The sequence below is a fragment of the Erigeron canadensis genome, chromosome 5 (assembly GCF_010389155.1).
Source record: "Erigeron canadensis isolate Cc75 chromosome 5, C_canadensis_v1, whole genome shotgun sequence".
Lineage (NCBI taxonomy): Eukaryota > Viridiplantae > Streptophyta > Magnoliopsida > Asterales > Asteraceae > Erigeron > Erigeron canadensis.
Window position 1 is genome coordinate 40,187,093 of NC_057765.1, and position 17,303 is coordinate 40,204,395.

Genomic DNA, 17,303 nt, shown 5'->3' on the forward strand with positions numbered 1-17,303 from the left:
TTGTATGGACCTTAGTGATTGTTAATTGTTAACTTATGAGTGTCGGTCTTTATGTATGGACCTTAGCGATTGTTAATTGTTAACTTATGTATATCTATAATTGTAGAATAGTACTGGAATAAAGGAATGCTAGTCTCGTCTTATCCTATATATATTCCATTATTAACAAGCCTTTGTCTATTCATGAAAGAACTACATGCTGGCCAACGAACAAAGTCATATCATACATAAGATTCTAAAGATAATAGGGAGGAACACCTCTTATCTCTTTATTCGAAGTTATAAGCTGAAAAGAGAACTATGAACTGCAATAGCAAGGTACAAATCATATGTACATTCAGATCCTGTTTTGCGTATCTTTATTGAAAAACTGAACATGAAAGCCATTTGGAAATTGTAAGCCTGGGTTTCGTAAAGTCTCTCCTCCTTTGATTGGTATCCACCTGAGAATTCAAAGGAAAATTATGTTATTGTATCATTTTTTGTCCCTCTTGCAAGCTTATACTAATAGTTTTTGTTTATTTTTACTCATATTTGGTCACTAGACAATGAAGAAAGACAGCCATCTGAAGCTTGGCAAATTCTGCTCCAATACAAAACCTCTGACCACCTCCAAAAGCCATGAACGTTTTTGACGCTCTTTTTAAATCCTTTCCCTGTTTACAATGCAAGTTGAGAGTTGCACCAATAATGATGATGATGAAAAACAAATATAAACTATATTCCTTAAATTGACTTTGGGTAACTTTCATCTTGTTCAACTCACTTTAGTAGTTCCCATTCTTTCTTCACTTTTTAATTTGGCCCGTTTGAGATAACAGACAACCCAATTTGACCCATTTGCAATTAAAGAAATTGAAATCTGTCAACTCTAAATTTCCAGTAGTATAAGCTACTGGAAAATTTCAGTCAGCAACTATGTGCTTATGTGATAATTGATTGTTTTATATATGTTTAAGGCTTATGCAATCAAGGCAACTTGATGTATGTGGTCCTCTTCTTTGAAGGGGGAGCCGGCTTAGACATAATAGAAATCATAGTGACATGTTTAGGTGGCCTACCATAACTCGTTGCATGCTTAATAGTTAATAGATTAGTAAAGTCTATTGTTTTGCGTATTTATTGAGGTATAAATGGTGATGCAAAATAGTTTTGAGAAAATATAAACTTGACTAAGCAATATCGAAATAAGATTTTTTAATAAAATTGGAGTCTTACAACCTTGAGATACACCGGCTCCCCCATTTGAACAAACTCTAAGAGAGGTATAAGTCGGAGTGCGCTAGCCTTCTAAAAGGGCGGGTTTTTAATTCCGTCCATCGCAAACCTTTGCCCTTGCGCTTCTTTGTGCTTTCAAATGGAGCTACCGAGCTCTCTTGTGTTGTTAAGACTATACAAATGATTTTATTAAATATTATGTTATGAAGATTTGCATGAGTCTTCATACGCTTAGAACACCTCCCAGTTACTATTTGACCCTACGTGAGACCGTAGGCGGATAGTATCTCTTGAGGGTAGATTACCAACCCGTTGTGAGACCAGCGGCAGACTATTTACACGTTCTTAATTGGGCGACTTAAAACGAGTTAAGACGGTGAGACCTTGACCCGTGACATAAGATGGAACAAAAACATGTTTACAAAACACTTAAAGACCCTTTAGTGTTGTTGTAAGTTTCATAACTCTACGAGTTGCATTAGATATGCAATTACTAATCATTACTTACCATTTTGAGTATCATCATCTCTAGCAGATCAACTGATGCGGTGATGGTATGTCAAATTGGATCCTAGCCTTAATGAAATTAATTGTTAAAAGTATTTAACATGGGTAAATTACATTTCTTAAGGATTAATTATCGAAAATACCGATAATTGAACTTTTGTCTGTTTTGTAGATGGCAACAACAAATCCTACTCAAAACACACACCAATTGGCTTTTAGGTCGATGCTAGAAAGAGAAAAACTTTCTGGACCAAACTTCAATGATTGGTTTCGTCAGCTGAGAATAGTTCTAAGAGCTGAAAGGAAATATGAAATCCTTGAAGAGGAGAGACCCGTTGTTCCGGGAGCTAATGCTACTAATGAGGAGTTAGCTCATTATGCTGCTCAGTACGATAGACATAATGAGGTTGCTTGTTTGATGCTTGGAAGCATGAATGTTAAGCTTCAAAAGCAATTTGAGAACTATTTCCCATGTGATATGATCAAAGAACTCAAGTCTTTGTACGAGAAACAAGCCGGAGTGGAGTTATTCGATCTAATTGATGTACTCCATGACTTAAGGCACGAGCAAGGAACACCGGTTGGGCCTCATGTACTAAAGATGAAAACGTACTTTGAGCAATTGGAAAGGTTGAATCATGCTTACCCTCCTGCTGTTGTGATTGGCATAATTCTCAAGTCTTTATCTAAGGATTTTGAGGAGTTTGTACGCAATTATAATATGCATAGCATGAGTAAAACCATTGCTGAACTTCATGCTATGGTTAATGAGTTTGAAAATAAGCTTCCAAAGAAATCTCCTACACCCCAAGTTCTCACGATCAAGGGGGGAAGAGTCCAGAAACCAAAGCAACCAAGAGCTAAGGGCAAGAAAGATGGCAAGGGAAAGCGAAGTACTTCAGTCCCGAAACCAAAGAAAATGCCTCTAGCAAAAGAGGATAAACAGGCTAAGGACCAAACTTGTTTTTACTGTGATGAAGTGGGACATTGGAAGAGGAATTGTCCTAAATACCTAGCCGAGTTGAATGCAAAGAAGAAGCAAGTTGGTTCAACCAGTATCTTCACAATTGAATTATATTCCTTTTCTAAGCGTTATTCATGGGTTTACGACACCGGGTGTGGTACTCATATCTGTAATTCTTTACAGGGGCTTAGAAGGAAAAAGAAACTGAAGCCAGGATCTTTACAACTGTTCGTGGGCAATGGTCTACCGGCGACTGTAGAAGAAATAGGCGACTATCATTTAGTTTTACCTTCTGGTTTAGTTATTGTTTTAGACAATTGTCACTATGCACCGTCTATTACTAGAGGTGTAATTTCAGTTTCTTTGTTGAAAGACAACGGATTCATTAATGTTTTTAATGACATTGGTATTTCAGTTTCTAGAAATAATGTCCATTATTTTGATGCTATTGCTTGTGATGGTATTTATGAAATTGATATGCGTGGTTGTGATTCAAATAATTCAATGTATAATGTTAGCAAACGAGTCAAGCCCAATTTGGACTCGACTTATCTTTGGCATTGTCGACTTGCTCATGTTGGCAAGAAACGCATTGAGAGACTTCAACGTGAAGGGATTTTAGAATCAAGTGATGAATCATTTGATAAATGCGTATCTTGTGTTTCCGGCAAGATGACAATAAAACCTTTTCCAAATAAACCGGAGAGGGCTAAAGAGCTACTTGGACTAATACATTCGGATGTATGTGGCCCATTTAGACATGTGTTAAGGAGAGGTGCTAGCTACTTTGTCACTTTTACGGATGATTTTAGTCGTTATGGTTATGTTTACTTGCTGAAACATAAACATGAAGTCTTCGAAACATTCAAGGTGTTTAAAAGTGAAGTAGAAAATCAACTCGGTAAAACCATCAAGATTCTTCGTTCGGATCGAGGTGGTGAGTACTTAAGCCAAGAGTTTAAAGATTATCTTAAAGCTTGTGGAATCATTCAACAGCTTACTCCTCCATATACTCCACAGCATAATGGTGTATCGGAGATGAGGAATCGAACATTGCTTGAAATGGTTCGATCCATGATGAATCTTACAACTCTTCCTTTTTCGTTTTGGGATTATGCCCTAGAGACTGTTGTACGCATTCTCAATACGGTTCCAACTAAGAAGGTTGACAAGACACCGCATGAACTGTGGCATGAGAGTGTTCCCAATTTGTCTTACTTACGGGTTTGGGGATGTGAGGCTCTTGTGAAGAGAGATACGCCTGACAAACTAGAACCTAGATCCGTTAAGTGCATCTTTGTAGGATACCCAAAGGAAACGATGGGTTTTCCGATATGCTGAGTTTCTTGAAAAGAAGCTTATATCTCAAGAAGACAGTGGGAGGATTGTAGAACTTGATGAAGTTCAAGAGCAAGATATGTCAACTTCTGAAAAGACTAGCAATCATCAACTTGGGGGGGAAAATGTTCAAAGAGATGAATCTCATGAATATCAAGTTGAAGATAATGATAATGCGATTCCAATTCGTAGGTCCTCAAGGACAATACGTGCTCGTGAAAGATTAAATCTTATGGTTCAATCTGAAGAACACATATTAGGAGACTTAAATGAACCTCCTAATTTCAATGCTGCATTATCGGATCCGGAGTCTGACAAATGGCTTGAAGCTGCGAATGTGGAAATGAAATCCATGAAAGATAATCAAGTTTGGAGCTTGGTTGATCTTCCACCAAATGGTAGAACCGTTGGGTGTAAATGGATCTTCAAGAAGTAGAACGACATGGATGGAAATGTACACACCTATAAAGCTCGTCTTGTGGCGAAAGGCTATACTTAACTTTACGGAGTTGACTATGAGGAGACCTTTTCTCCCGTTGCGGACATTAGAGCTATTAGGATCATCTTAGCCATAGCTGCATTCTATGACTTTGAGATATGGCAAATGGATGTCAAAACCACCTTCTTAAACGGTTTTCTAGACGAAGAAGTCTATATGGTTCAACCGGAAGGTTTTGTCGATCCAAATCATCCCAACAAAGTGTGCAAACTTCAAAGGTCCATTTATGGATTGAAGCAAACATCAAGAAGTTGGAATAAAAGGTTTGATGAGGAAATCAAGAAGTTTGGTTTTGCTCAAAATCTTGATGAGCCATGTGTATATCGCAAAGCTAGTGGGAGTAATGTTACTTTCCTTGTCTTATATGTAGATGACATATTGATAATAGAAAATCACATTCCAATGTTGAAAGACGTTAAATCTTATCTTGGAAAGTGTTTTGCTATGAAAGACTTGGGAGAAGCAGCATTTATTCTTGGAATCAAGATCTATAGAGATAGAAGCAAAAGGTTGATCGGATTAAGTCAAAGTGCTTATATAGATAAAATCTTGAAGCGATTCAAGATGGAGAATTCTAAGTGCGGTTTTGTTCCCATGCAAGAAGGACTTAAATTATCTAGCAAGAACGGTGCTTCAACGCTTGAAGAGGTGGAGCGTATGCAAAGAGTTCCTTATGCTTCGGCTGTGGGATCTATTATGTATGCGGTAAGATGCACTAGACCTGACATTGCGTTCACGCAAAATATTGTTAGCCGCTATCAGCAAAATCTTGGAGAGGATCATTGGACTGTTGTAAAGAATATTCTTAAGTACATGCGAGCTACTAAAGATTTATTTTTGGTGTATGGAGGAAATTCTGACACAGAACTCAAAGTGACTGGATACTGTGATGCGGGGTTTCAGACTGATAAAGACGATACAAAGTCTCAGTCAGGATACGTCTTCATTTTAAATGGAGGCGCGGTGGATTGGAAGAGCAAGAAGCAAACCACAGTTGCTATGTCTGCTACAGAGTCTGAGTACATTGCCGCTTCAGAGGCCGCTATGGAAGCTGTCTGGATCAAGAAGTTTATTTTTGGACTTGACGTGATGTCCTCAAATAACTCACCTATGGATCTGTACTGTGACAATACGGGAGCTATTGTCATTGCCAATGAACCTGGAGTTCAGAAAGGTGTCGGACATTACCAGAGAAGATATCACTATGTTCGAGAGCAAATCGAATCGGGTGAAATCAATCTACTCAAAGTTCACATGGATTGCAACCTAGCAGATCCTTTTACGAAGGCATTATCAAAAGGAAAGCTTAATAAGCATGCTGAAGGCATTGGTCTTAAGTTGATAAGTTGTGCCATGTAAATCTGTGATTGGTATTTGGATAAGGGATGTTAACCAATTGTTATTTCAATAAATGAGTGCTTTCATTTCATAATAATTATGTCCTATATTTACATGTTTAAATCCATGAATGTTTTAAATATTCTAAATGTCCATTGTCGATTAACTATATAGGAATATAGTTAAACTAAGACATATGTGAGAGATTGGTAATATTCTGGTGAATATATGAAGATGGTCCTGCCAAACTCACATGATATCCAAAGAGGTGCATATCGGACTTAATCCACTTAACGAATTATCATTTTATGGATCGGCGTCATTAAGTGAAATTCGTGAAATGGTTGCTTTAGTTATCCTTAGGCTTGAGATGCAAGTAGGTTAAAAATGTATGGATCACAATCTCTTGATTTAGTTCTACGCTATCCTGAACAAGGTAGTAATAAAGGGCTATTTCAGAAATGTTGAGAAGTAGCATGACTTGACACTTGTAGTCAATATAAGATTTGTTCTTTCAATTTGCAACTGAAGAATGATACCATTTGACGCCCTTATTGATTAATTAAGATGTTTGTACGGCCGTACCCAAATAAACTCAAGAAGTTGTCTTGACGCAATTTGATAATCTTAAGTTAATTGCTAAATGAGAAACAAAATCGTTACATTATGGAATGACATTGATCCATATCCATAACTAACAATGGTATCTGAAACAAAGGGATATATTAAAGACTAAATCATTTCAAATGATACTTTAAGAAACTATACTCAAATATTTCCGGGAGCATTGGCGTGTTGCTAGACGCTAACCAATGTTATTGCCTTTATAATAACCTGCTCAAGTGGGAGTTGTTGGAATATGATCACGTTATAATAAACGCATGTCCGGTATTTATTTAAGCCTACGGGGTTACATAAAATGACACGTTAACTTTGTATATTTAATTAGTATATTATAGTAATATATTAATTAAACGATCACTTAAATTATTAATTAAACTATGTTAAAGGTTTAATAGTGTTTAATTAATCAAAAAGGAAGGATTAAATTGTAAATTAGAAGTTTCCTAATTGTACAAAGGAGGGGGGGGGTCGAAATTCCTTAGGGAGTTTCCTAATCCCATTCTAACTTGGTCACTAAGTTAGAAAACCCTTCTAATTAATCCCTTTAAAAAGAGATCAAGAGTTAAGGGTTTTATTCATTCATTCAAGACAATTAGTTTTGAAAACCCTAAACACTCTCCTCTCTTCTCTCTCTCTCGTTCGGCCGTGGGCAAAAACACAACGGGTTTGTGAATTCGTGATCGGGTACTAGCATACGATATAAGGGTGTCAAGTGTTCGATCGTAGAGGAGTTTTAGTTTAGACCCTATAATAATAATAATAATAATAATAATAATAATAATAATAATAATATAATAATAATAATAATAATAATAATATAATAATAATAATAATAATAATAATTATCAACTTTATTGGAAGCTTTGCACAAAGGTACACATATTTTATTCATTACTTTGTTAATTAATATGATTACATAAACGTTTTTTTTCCGCTGCGTACTCGTGATTTGTTATGTGTTTATGTTCATATATTCTAACACATACAACCCAATTTGACCCCATTGCAATTAAACAAACTGAAATCTGTCAACTCTAAATTTTTGGTCAGTGTGAAAATAATGAGCGATTACCTCCCAACGCCATGGATTGAAGTGCAGTGGATCCTTAAAGTTGACAGGGTCTAAATGGACCGCTGATAGGCTTACCATTACAACCCAACCAGATGGAATAGTGTAGCCTGCATCAAACCCAATTTTAATATCACGGCACACCTATTATTTATGTAAAAAAAACCTAGCCTATGGTGGATATAATATACCTTTGAACTTGATATCTTTTAGTGTTTTTCTAAATACTGTCGGAACAATATTTGTCATCCTCACCGCTTCGTTTATAACCTGAAATGTGATCATCTCATGTAATTGTGAACGCATTTTAGGGATACATGTGCAAGAACCAAAATTTCCACAGTTTTACCAACAATTGTTTATAACCTGAAATGTGATTATGTCATGTAACCCACCTGAAACGTGAATGTCATCGACTTATATTCTTCCCATGTAAGTCCCGACTTTGTGTTTTCACGCGCTTTTAAGATTTTTCCATGTTCTTCCTATATCATACGAGTAATATCAAGAGTATACTTTTTCATTGGGCAAAAAATATCTACTAAGAGACCAACTCATGATTCATTAGTTTCACTTTTGAATTTTCACTTACTGTTAATTCCTTCAATGCTGGAGGATTGTCTGTAAGAAGTTTGATAGCTACTAATAATGCCATGGAAGTCGTTTCATAGCTTACAAACAAAAGTGTAAACATCAAATCCAGGGCAATTGCTTCTGTAAGGATTGTATTATCTCGCTTCAGTTCTTCAAGAACATAGTCAAAGAAATCGGTGTTGGCTTTATTAGGCTTCCTCCTCCTTTCCTCCAACATGTTCTTGAGCATCTTCATCACCTTTTTCCTACCCTGATTAATTTTTATAAGAAATTGGTCAGAAATTATTTACTATTTACACATGGTAAGTGATAATATTTCTTCATTTGGTACCCGTAGACACTTGTAATACGCTGTTCCAGGAATCGCCATAGGAACTGAGAGCAGACCTTCAAGAAAAGCTTCAAAGTTCTCCTTTAGCTTCTCGGATGAATTTTCTAGATCATAACTTATCAACTTTTTTGCAGTGAGACTAAATATCAACTGTTGAACACCAAAAGATTATAACAATCACAATACACTAATTTCCCAAAATACACATGATAACTTTCTACTATTTGACCCATTAATTTGACTTGTTGTTCAACCCATTCGATTTATACACTCCTAAAATGACTTCTTTTTATGTGTGAAAGAGTTGAAATGAGGACAATTATCCATTTACTTACATTTGCAGTTGCCGCTTTCAATTCAACCGTTTCTTGGCCAACCCACTTCTCAATGTTTCTTGTTGCTATACTTTCAACTTCAGAAAGGATTTTTTTGAGGCTTTCATAACCAACTAGATTGAGCACCATGTTCTTGAGATATTTATGTTGGTTTCCATGTAAGGTACTTACGTTTTGTTCCCCGTATACCGTTCTCACACTATATGGGTACCAACTCTGGAACAACTCACCCTCCTTTTGGAACACCATATGATTAAGATCAAGATCTGTCGAGACTATTACACGAAGCCCAATAAAACTGGTTCGAAATACTGAGCCATACCTGAAATCATATATAACAAAGAATGTCACAGCATTTACCATAATGACACAGACATATTACACTTATAAAAAAATAATCACCTTTTGACCCTTTCTTTAACGAAGGGAGGGGCGTCCCAAGTGCGGTTGGGGGCAAAGAATTGGAGAGTTTCTCCGAATAGTGGCCAACCCATTGAACCTGGAGGAAGTTTGCCGTAACATTTTGGGTTCCTCCATCTATAAACCCAATGTGAAAAGCATACCACAATTAGAGCTAAAACAAACATACTAATATTCCACATCATTAGCTGTTACTTTGTTTAAAGAAAGCCTAATTAGCAATTGAAGGAAATGAGAAACTTAAGAAAGCTAATATATATGCAAATACAAGGGCGGAACTACTTGAAAGTAGAGGTAGTCTCGAACCCATGATCTCTGTCTCCAGAGGCAAGGGATCCAACCATGCTGCTTATTGAGTTTTTTATTGATGTTACGTAAAAAAATATATATAATGTAGCTAACTTTAATCTTTTAAAAAATTTCTTAACTATGAAACTTAACTTAGTGGGAATTGGAAGTTGCTCCCAAAAACTCTTAAATGTTACTGTACTAAAAATGACCAAAAAATATTTGAAAACCGTTAATAATCGTAAGTTCGTAACAATATAGTCATTATCGTTACTATAATGCACAGTGTGAAAAAATTGGGGTTAAAGGTCACTTTCAATTTTTTCCCATGCAATTAGACATCCATGAGATAGTGTATGATAATGAAAATTATTAAATAAAGATGTATCTATTATTATGTACAACGTTGAAAAATAAGGCGAAACTGAACTTTCAAAAATAATCTAGGCAAAATCTTTTGACAATAATTACTAACATCCGGTCACCATCCTCGAGTATCTTATCAAAGTTAGCCTATTGGGGCCTACCCGGTCCCTACTTCCCGTTGGTAAACCAGCCCGAAACCCAACCAGATTTTGAAGATATTTTATTATTACCACTGAAGTAACTTCTTATTCACTGCAAAATTAGTACCTTAGGCAAATGAAATATGATCTTTAAAAATATTAAAATGCACAAAAAGTATTCAATAACAGGTTCATATATACATACCCCTAGACAGTAAGGAATTTGTAGGACGTAAATATGCACGGATGTTGTGTGCCCAACAACCAATTCTGAACTTATAAACAACATTATACTAACTTGCAACAAATACATTCTACTCATCCAACTCAAATTTGTAAATACAAATTACAACATTATGCAATGCAAAAACCCATGTGAAAACAAAAACTATCTCAATAACTGGGCAGATTGCCTATTGAAAATGAGCTTTTAGGGATTTTGTTTCGAGTGCTAAATCTAAATACTCAAGTATGGAGGCTTTAGTTAGTATTATTGTAACTTCTTTGCAACTGTTGTGGTATCTTGCTTCAAAGCTCTATCATGCTTGAGCATTGAGCTAACACTCTCGACCACCAAGATAATCTGAGTAAATGGAAACGCAAAACAGAGAGAAACAGAATTAGCCATTGTTGGTGAATGACAAACACACAGTGTAGATGTTAAATGTGGTAAAACAACCAGGTCGGGTATGTTGGATAATGGTTTAACCAGCAGATTTCAATTTGTGACATTGGATTGACATCGTGTAAAGACTCACGAGAGCAAGAAATACAAACCTATTTACACATCTAGGTTATGTGGTTAAGGTTATTGGACTGCAACTTTTAAAGAACAGAACGGAAAATAAGACTCCTGTATATTAATCAGAGTAACAACTAATTTTGTCGCTTTCCATATTAAATTTGGATCTCAAACAATTTGTTACTTCTGAATCTAGAACAATTTTCATTTGTTCTTATCCTATTGACCAGTCAATAAAACTTGCAATGTTTGTCTGGCACAGTTTTAAGTGGGGTTTTAACAAAAGCCCGGTCCTCGACTGTATGTAAAATACCCTCAACACAAAAAGATAGGGATCTTGCAAGACCGAACTCATAATCAGAAAAAAAAAATAATAAAAAATTTAAAAAAACACTGTAACTATGGTAATAGATAAATATGTTACAGTTTTCATGGAATGAAGAGAATAAGATGTTTCTCCTTTTCTTCTTATAGTGGATTGTCTCTTGAGGTGGTTGGGAGGGGGAGGGAAATGAAATTTTATCAACACTGAGGACTAGAGGAATCCCAAGTTTGGGTCAATTTGGATATTATCTCAAACAAGTAACAAATCGTAACAAGTCAAACATGTCGATAGTTGCATAAAGTGTTTTCAAATGCTCTATACCTCCTAAATTGCTTTACTTGAACAATTTAAATTTTTTATCCTTGTTAGTTACAGTAAGTTCTTTATAAAATTCAAAAGAGGAACAAAACAAAGAGTTAATGAATCAACCCAACCATTTGGACTTGTTTAAAAAATACTTATTTTAACCAGAACCTGTTTTAACCTGTTACCCAACCCACTCGACCCACCCGCTTTTCAGCCTCTATTTAGGACTGTCAGATCAGACATCGACTAACCTGAAAGCAAGCATAAGCCATTGCAGTAGCGAAGTAGAAGTTTGCATTTCCCGTTCCCTGAAAATTCCATCAGGTCAAACTTTAACCAAGTGACCAAGCAAGCTATGTAAACAAGACATTAGCAAGAATCATACCCTCCATATCCACAAGTTGTGCATTACAGGGCTAAGAAGTAAAGTACCCAAATAACCAGAGAACAGGAAAAACGAGAATTGCATATCTGCACATATATGGATGTTAAAATAAGCTCAAGGTGTACTAGAAGCATAAAAATCATTGTATTTAATAAGTGCTTTAATCAGTTACCAGCTAGTGCATTCACAAACAGGCCTAGTAAACCCAGGTAAAGAGCTGAATCTCCAACCTGTCCATGTCCATGTCCATGAATGTCAAGGAAATGAAACAAATGACTATGATGACAATATGCTTATTGTGAAATGTTAAAGGTGACACAATGAGCAGGCCATGGTGGCTGAGAAGTTCAAACTTGTAATGTTGCTGAGGTTGAGATGGGCAAGGTTGGTTTGACCTAAAAACGTTTTGTCCATTTATAAATAATGGGTACGTCAAATATGATTACATCTATTTATTTCATTAATAATCCAATATTCTTGAAAAATGTATTTAGAAGGATGCAATTATGCATAGAAAAACAGTTGACTTTAACCAATTGACCCACATACTACACTGCAATCTTCAAAAATTTTTTTACCCATTTCACCCTTTTGATGATGAAAACATACCCATAATTCAACCCATCCATAGATGAATGAGTCAAAACTGCCACCTCTATTCCAAGCAAAGCATATAGGTCAGATAGAATGAAGTATGAGCTATCATATAATGATATAAGAAAGCTTTTATTAATCATTCATGTAAATCGGAAGATATTTCAGCAGTTTAGGACCTTGCATTTGTAACCAAGAAAAATTGGGGAAGAGAAAGAGGAGATAAATAAATGTTTTAAGAAAGATAGTAGAAAACTTACAGAAGGATAGGACTTAAGCACCGAAGAGATTGCAATGTACACAAAAGCGAGAAAGCAAGGGCGATGGTGTAGCCGTACAGCAAGTGGCAATACCATAAAAAGAATGTTTATATGGAATACAATCAGGAAAAAGTCTCTGAAGAAATCAAAAACCTCTGCAAAGAAGTACCTGTTTCCATATTAGGACCATTGGGAAAATGTTATTATATAATATATAATCCATCTATAACAGCCACCATAAGAAAATGGGTACACACCACAAGACACCAATGTTTGGAGATAAATCTTCCACACTCAGAATAAATCCATAGGTTCTGCCAGTATTGACAATATTAAAAAAGAAACAATGTTAGCAAAAGAAAGGTCACAAAAGTGAGTAGGCTACAAATAGGACATGCCAGTATAGATTTAGTAAAATATAGTAATAAGTTGTACCTTTTAAACATTTCTCCAAGACCACTATATTCTTTTAGAGATAAGCCACATAGGACTAGAACATAGAACGCCCAAGCAGTAGCCCATAAAAAGAAAAGAACAGCTCGTCTCCATGAAAAGATTCTCGGATTCAAGGATTCACTTGTTTCCTTGTGATCATCACCATGTGTCTGTTGCAGAAAGAGTTTCTGTGGTGGCGTATCCAGACCACAACCTATTAAGAGAACCAACTGAAACAGAAAAATGCAAGAAAAAGGAAAAAAGCCTTGTTATTGTATTGAAGACTGATGCACCAAAAGAAGAGGAAAGGTATTAAGTACGGGCATACTGGTATGACTAGAATAACAGGATAGAGGGACAAATGAGATGCTATCACCCATCCAAAAGCAGCCAGGGGAACTAGTCCTGTTGCAATTACAATCAAGAGAATCAATGGGATTTGTTAATACCTGATACCTAGAGGTGGCAAGATGAACAGGTAGGCTAACGTGTCACAACGCAATTGAATTAAATGGTCAATTTTGGTAGAGTTTGAAAAGGGTTGGTACAGGTTGACCTGAAAACACTCTTTTTGTCCATATTTAAATAGATAACTAAATCCTTAATCAAGATAAATAATATTATTGCAAAAACCGTCAAAAGCTTGAATGAACATTAATTTCAAGGTTGTATGCATCATTAATAGAATTTAAGTGTCCTTCGACTTGTTCGATGACCCATCCTACCCGTTTTCCTTTTGGCTAAACTTTTTCATTTTACTGGTCTAAGATAAAATACTGCCCAAATCCAACCCATTGAAAAATAATGCGTCAAAGCTACCACCTTTAGTGATGCCTGACAGACTGACACTACTAAAAGATTAACATGACACTAATGAAGTAGAAAATGACTGACGAGGTCTTACTCATGCAAGCCCCATATAGGGACAAAACAATCATAAGATTTTCAAGCGGTGATGTTGAACATCCCAGGCAGGTAATGATAGTCAAAGGATTCCATAAATACACAAGAGCAGCTACATCGCCAGATTGAAAATTTTCTACATAATACAAAGTCCATCAGCTTTCTTAGAAAGAAAGAGCATAAAAGACACTCTGAATTTAGCAGAATGACGTATTTAAATGCAATTGAAATACAAACCTGAAATTTTCAAAAATTGGCCAGCTCCTAATAATTTCAGACTCTGAATATCTGCCACTTGGAGACGCTGGCCTATTGCACGAATAAGCATTGCAGTGATGAAATCTGCAATAACAAATGCAAGTCTGTATCCAAAAATAACAATTTATATCAACTATGCAACTAATAAGGTATACAAAAAGCGGATAACACCAAATGAACAAAGAAATAACAATATTAACCAAGCAAAAACCAGTCTCAACAGTCTCTCGACCCTCCTCTTAAATCTTTTACCTATTAATATAGGTTTGACCAACTACCTGCTTCAGAATTTATGACCACCTTTAGGGATAAATTTAATCAAACTAAATAATACTTTTGCTCATATAAATAAAGAGAAACTTATGATTCAAGTACTATGAAAACTGATTAACTTTCTATTACTAATGTTGTCTATCCTTATGATGTCCATGCCATATTGCAATTTAAAAAATCTCATTTTAACATTAACATATTGGGTCTCTCACATTCACTATGAGAAGTTATAATTCCTCAAAGTTAAAGAAATTTCAATCTCATTTTTATGAAAAATGTAATCTTACACTTTCCCTGCCCCAATTTAGTTTCATTTCTGATATACGTTTCAACAATATGAAAGCTACTATTTGTACCTAGCTTTCTGATATTTGTAGTAACATACAACTTTAACCTTTCTAAGTTCAAACAATTTATTCTAATCTAATTTAGCACAAATTCAATTCCTAATCTCATCATCAACAATAGTGTCCACTAACAAGGAACTGTAATGATCATTGCTACATAAGAGCACATCTCCAATTATTTGACTTCACATGCAAGGGGGAAAAAATCAAAGAAATTTTACCCGCATAACAGATGACTTGGCTGCCCTTCACCTCTGCAGACACAATAACAAGCCCCAATCAATACATCAATATCATATCATAGCATAACATATCACACATACAGTATAACCGTACACGTATAAATACAAAAATTACTTTCTTTTGTTTCTACAAAACAGTAAATACAAAAATTTCATTTCATAATTCATATATATATATAGACATCTGTAGTGTCCTATCCAAGCAATACTAGTTTGAACTTAAATCTGACAAAATGTATACTCTCTTCCGATTTATACATCTCATATATACAGAATTTCCATAAATTCAACATATATATATACATATATTTATACCTATTATCAATAGTAAGAGGACCAAGAACTGATAACAAAAGTGGAGATCCATGGTACATTGAACCTGGACAAATCAATCAAAACTCAATAAGATATCATTGAAATTATATACATATACATATATATATACATTATGTAATTACAAAAGATCATGAATATACGAACCGGCATAAGGCGATATAGATGATTGTTTTAGCCAATAACCTTCCGCCACTGGAAAAATATTAAAAGAACTTAATTAGTTAAAATAGGAAATTGATTTTAGTAAAAAAATAAATAAAAATAAGAAGAAATAGAAATGTGATGAGAATTAGGGTTACGGCGGCGAAGGCTGGTGATTGGGGTGGAGACTTCAGGACGGGAAGAGAAATTGAGAGAGTTTGGGAAATAAAATATAAGTATGATTCTTATGATTATGGATGATACTGCGGATCTCCAAAACCATGTCTCCTTCTGATGCTTCTTCTTCGTTGCAGTTGTTGATTTCTCCATTGTTGTTTGCTGGTGGTTTCTGATCGGAGACTCATCAACTGTTGCTCTGCTCAGCTGCTGCTGCTTGTAATTTTATAATTTAGTTAGTTATAAAATTGATACATTAAAATTTTTCATGATAAAACAATAATTTAGTTATTAATACTTATTTTATTTAAAAGAAGATTTCTAGCTTCCTTTACAAATCTCAATTTAAGTTTAATGATGTCATATTAATTAATTTTAACAATTATTTAAAATAAAATTAAATTGATTTCTTATCATTGGCTCAAAATTATTATTAAATCCCATATTTGTATGGGAACGACAATCAAATCCTATATTTTAATAATATTTTTAATTATTTGTTTCTATAAATTTAAGACTAAAGTTGTGTTTGATAGTACAGAATGATATAGTGTTGAATGATTCTAATATCTGAATGGTTCATATATCTGTATGAATATGATTCTAAATCACAACCATATGTTTGATAAATGTTCTGAATCAATAACCTAAATGATATAAAATTACCATTTCACCCTTGTATATGTTTAGTGAATAAAAACATTTTATAATATAATCTATATTCAAACAACTATCATCTCATTTACTTGATTTTATAGCAATTATAAAACAAACTAATCGTAAAGCAACATCAAATATTCATTTTTTTAAATAAAAATAATGGTTAATACCAATGTCATAACCCAGTTTTTATTAACATGGATTGTCTGTGTTTATGAAAGAGAAAATAAAATAAAATCAAACAAAAACCACCTATTCTATTGAATGAACGGATGATGTATACATAAATTCCATTTTTTTTTGTTATTTCTCATTATGACTCATAAAACTTTTATAATTGGATATTAAAAAACAATTTTTTGTCAATAACAAAAATAATAATATATTTTTGAAAGATGATAATAACTAATAAACAAAAAATACATATAGTTGCTTATAGCACAAAAATAAAAAAATTAGATCTGTAAAAGAAACATGTAAACAGATTAGTGATCTATAAATATAAACTTCTCCACCTGAAAAGGAAAAAATAGATCCAAAGATGTTCTTGTTTTTCAACAACCACGTACTTGCCTTCAAATCAGAGAAAACGAGAAAAGAAAATGTATTTACCTCCAAGTTAGAGAAACAAAGAAGAAAAAATAAAAAAAGAAAGAGATTTATAAGAATAAATATTTTTGTATTAACCTGGGTAAAGAAGTGAGAGAAAAAAAGAATTTGGGATGAAAGGAAGGTCTACCCGGAAAACCAGATGTATTATTTTCAATAAGGGTTATTAAGGTAAAATTGTATATGCTGAATGGTTAAGGAAGCCTTTTGAGGAGGAATGATCCAGAGTCATTTTTTGTTCGTTCAGTGTTCATATTTCCATATCAAACACACTGAATG

At 34.5% G+C, this 17,303-nt stretch overlaps 2 protein-coding genes across 3 annotated transcripts; both read right to left on the bottom strand.

The window, feature by feature from the left end:
* Nucleotides 1–253: 253 nt before the first annotated feature.
* Nucleotides 254–9,419, bottom strand: LOC122602034 (cytochrome P450 87A3-like). Its single transcript, XM_043774768.1, has 9 exons — nt 9,220–9,419; nt 8,818–9,139; nt 8,483–8,632; nt 8,150–8,401; nt 7,953–8,042; nt 7,749–7,827; nt 7,561–7,667; nt 529–656; nt 254–443 (listed from the first exon to the last, which is right to left on the bottom strand). The coding sequence occupies exons 1-9, from the start codon at nt 9,417–9,419 to the stop codon at nt 338–340; spliced, it is 1,434 nt and encodes a 477-aa protein (XP_043630703.1). The 3' UTR covers nt 254–337.
* Nucleotides 9,420–10,175: 756 nt separating this feature from the next.
* Nucleotides 10,176–15,993, bottom strand: LOC122599653 (phosphatidylinositol glycan anchor biosynthesis class U protein-like). Of its 2 annotated transcripts, none has more exons than XM_043772198.1 (14): nt 15,737–15,993; nt 15,582–15,629; nt 15,417–15,480; nt 15,081–15,113; nt 14,219–14,343; nt 13,983–14,117; nt 13,407–13,483; nt 13,079–13,308; nt 12,901–12,957; nt 12,644–12,812; nt 11,962–12,019; nt 11,790–11,875; nt 11,656–11,712; nt 10,176–10,614 (listed from the first exon to the last, which is right to left on the bottom strand). In XM_043772198.1, the coding sequence occupies exons 1-14, from the start codon at nt 15,906–15,908 to the stop codon at nt 10,522–10,524; spliced, it is 1,404 nt and encodes a 467-aa protein (XP_043628133.1). In that variant the 5' UTR covers nt 15,909–15,993; the 3' UTR covers nt 10,176–10,521. The 2 variants fall into 2 exon arrangements, with proteins under 2 accessions (XP_043628133.1, XP_043628134.1); XM_043772199.1 differs by having other exon boundaries at nt 14,219–14,323; nt 15,737–15,778.
* Nucleotides 15,994–17,303: the final 1,310 nt, after the last annotated feature.

Bases quoted from the DNA above. Each gene is read 5' to 3' on its own strand.
- LOC122602034 (XM_043774768.1), bottom strand. From the start codon at position 9,419: ATGTGGAATATTAGTATGTTTGTTTTAGCTCTAATTGTGGTATGCTTT. The intron at 7,828-7,952 runs GTGGGTTACATG...ATCACATTTCAG, and splicing joins CGATGACATTCACGTTTCAG to GTTATAAACGAAGCGGTGAG. The intron at 657-7,560 runs GTAATCGCTCAT...CATTGTAAACAG, and splicing joins TCAATCCATGGCGTTGGGAG to GGAAAGGATTTAAAAAGAGC.
- LOC122599653 (XM_043772198.1), bottom strand. From the start codon at position 15,908: ATGGAGAAATCAACAACTGCAACGAAGAAGAAGCATCAGAAGGAGACA. The intron at 12,813-12,900 runs GTGTGTACCCAT...ATATGGAAACAG, and splicing joins CCAAACATTGGTGTCTTGTG to GTACTTCTTTGCAGAGGTTT. The intron at 11,713-11,789 runs GTATGATTCTTG...TGGAATTTTCAG, and splicing joins ACAACTTGTGGATATGGAGG to GGAACGGGAAATGCAAACTT.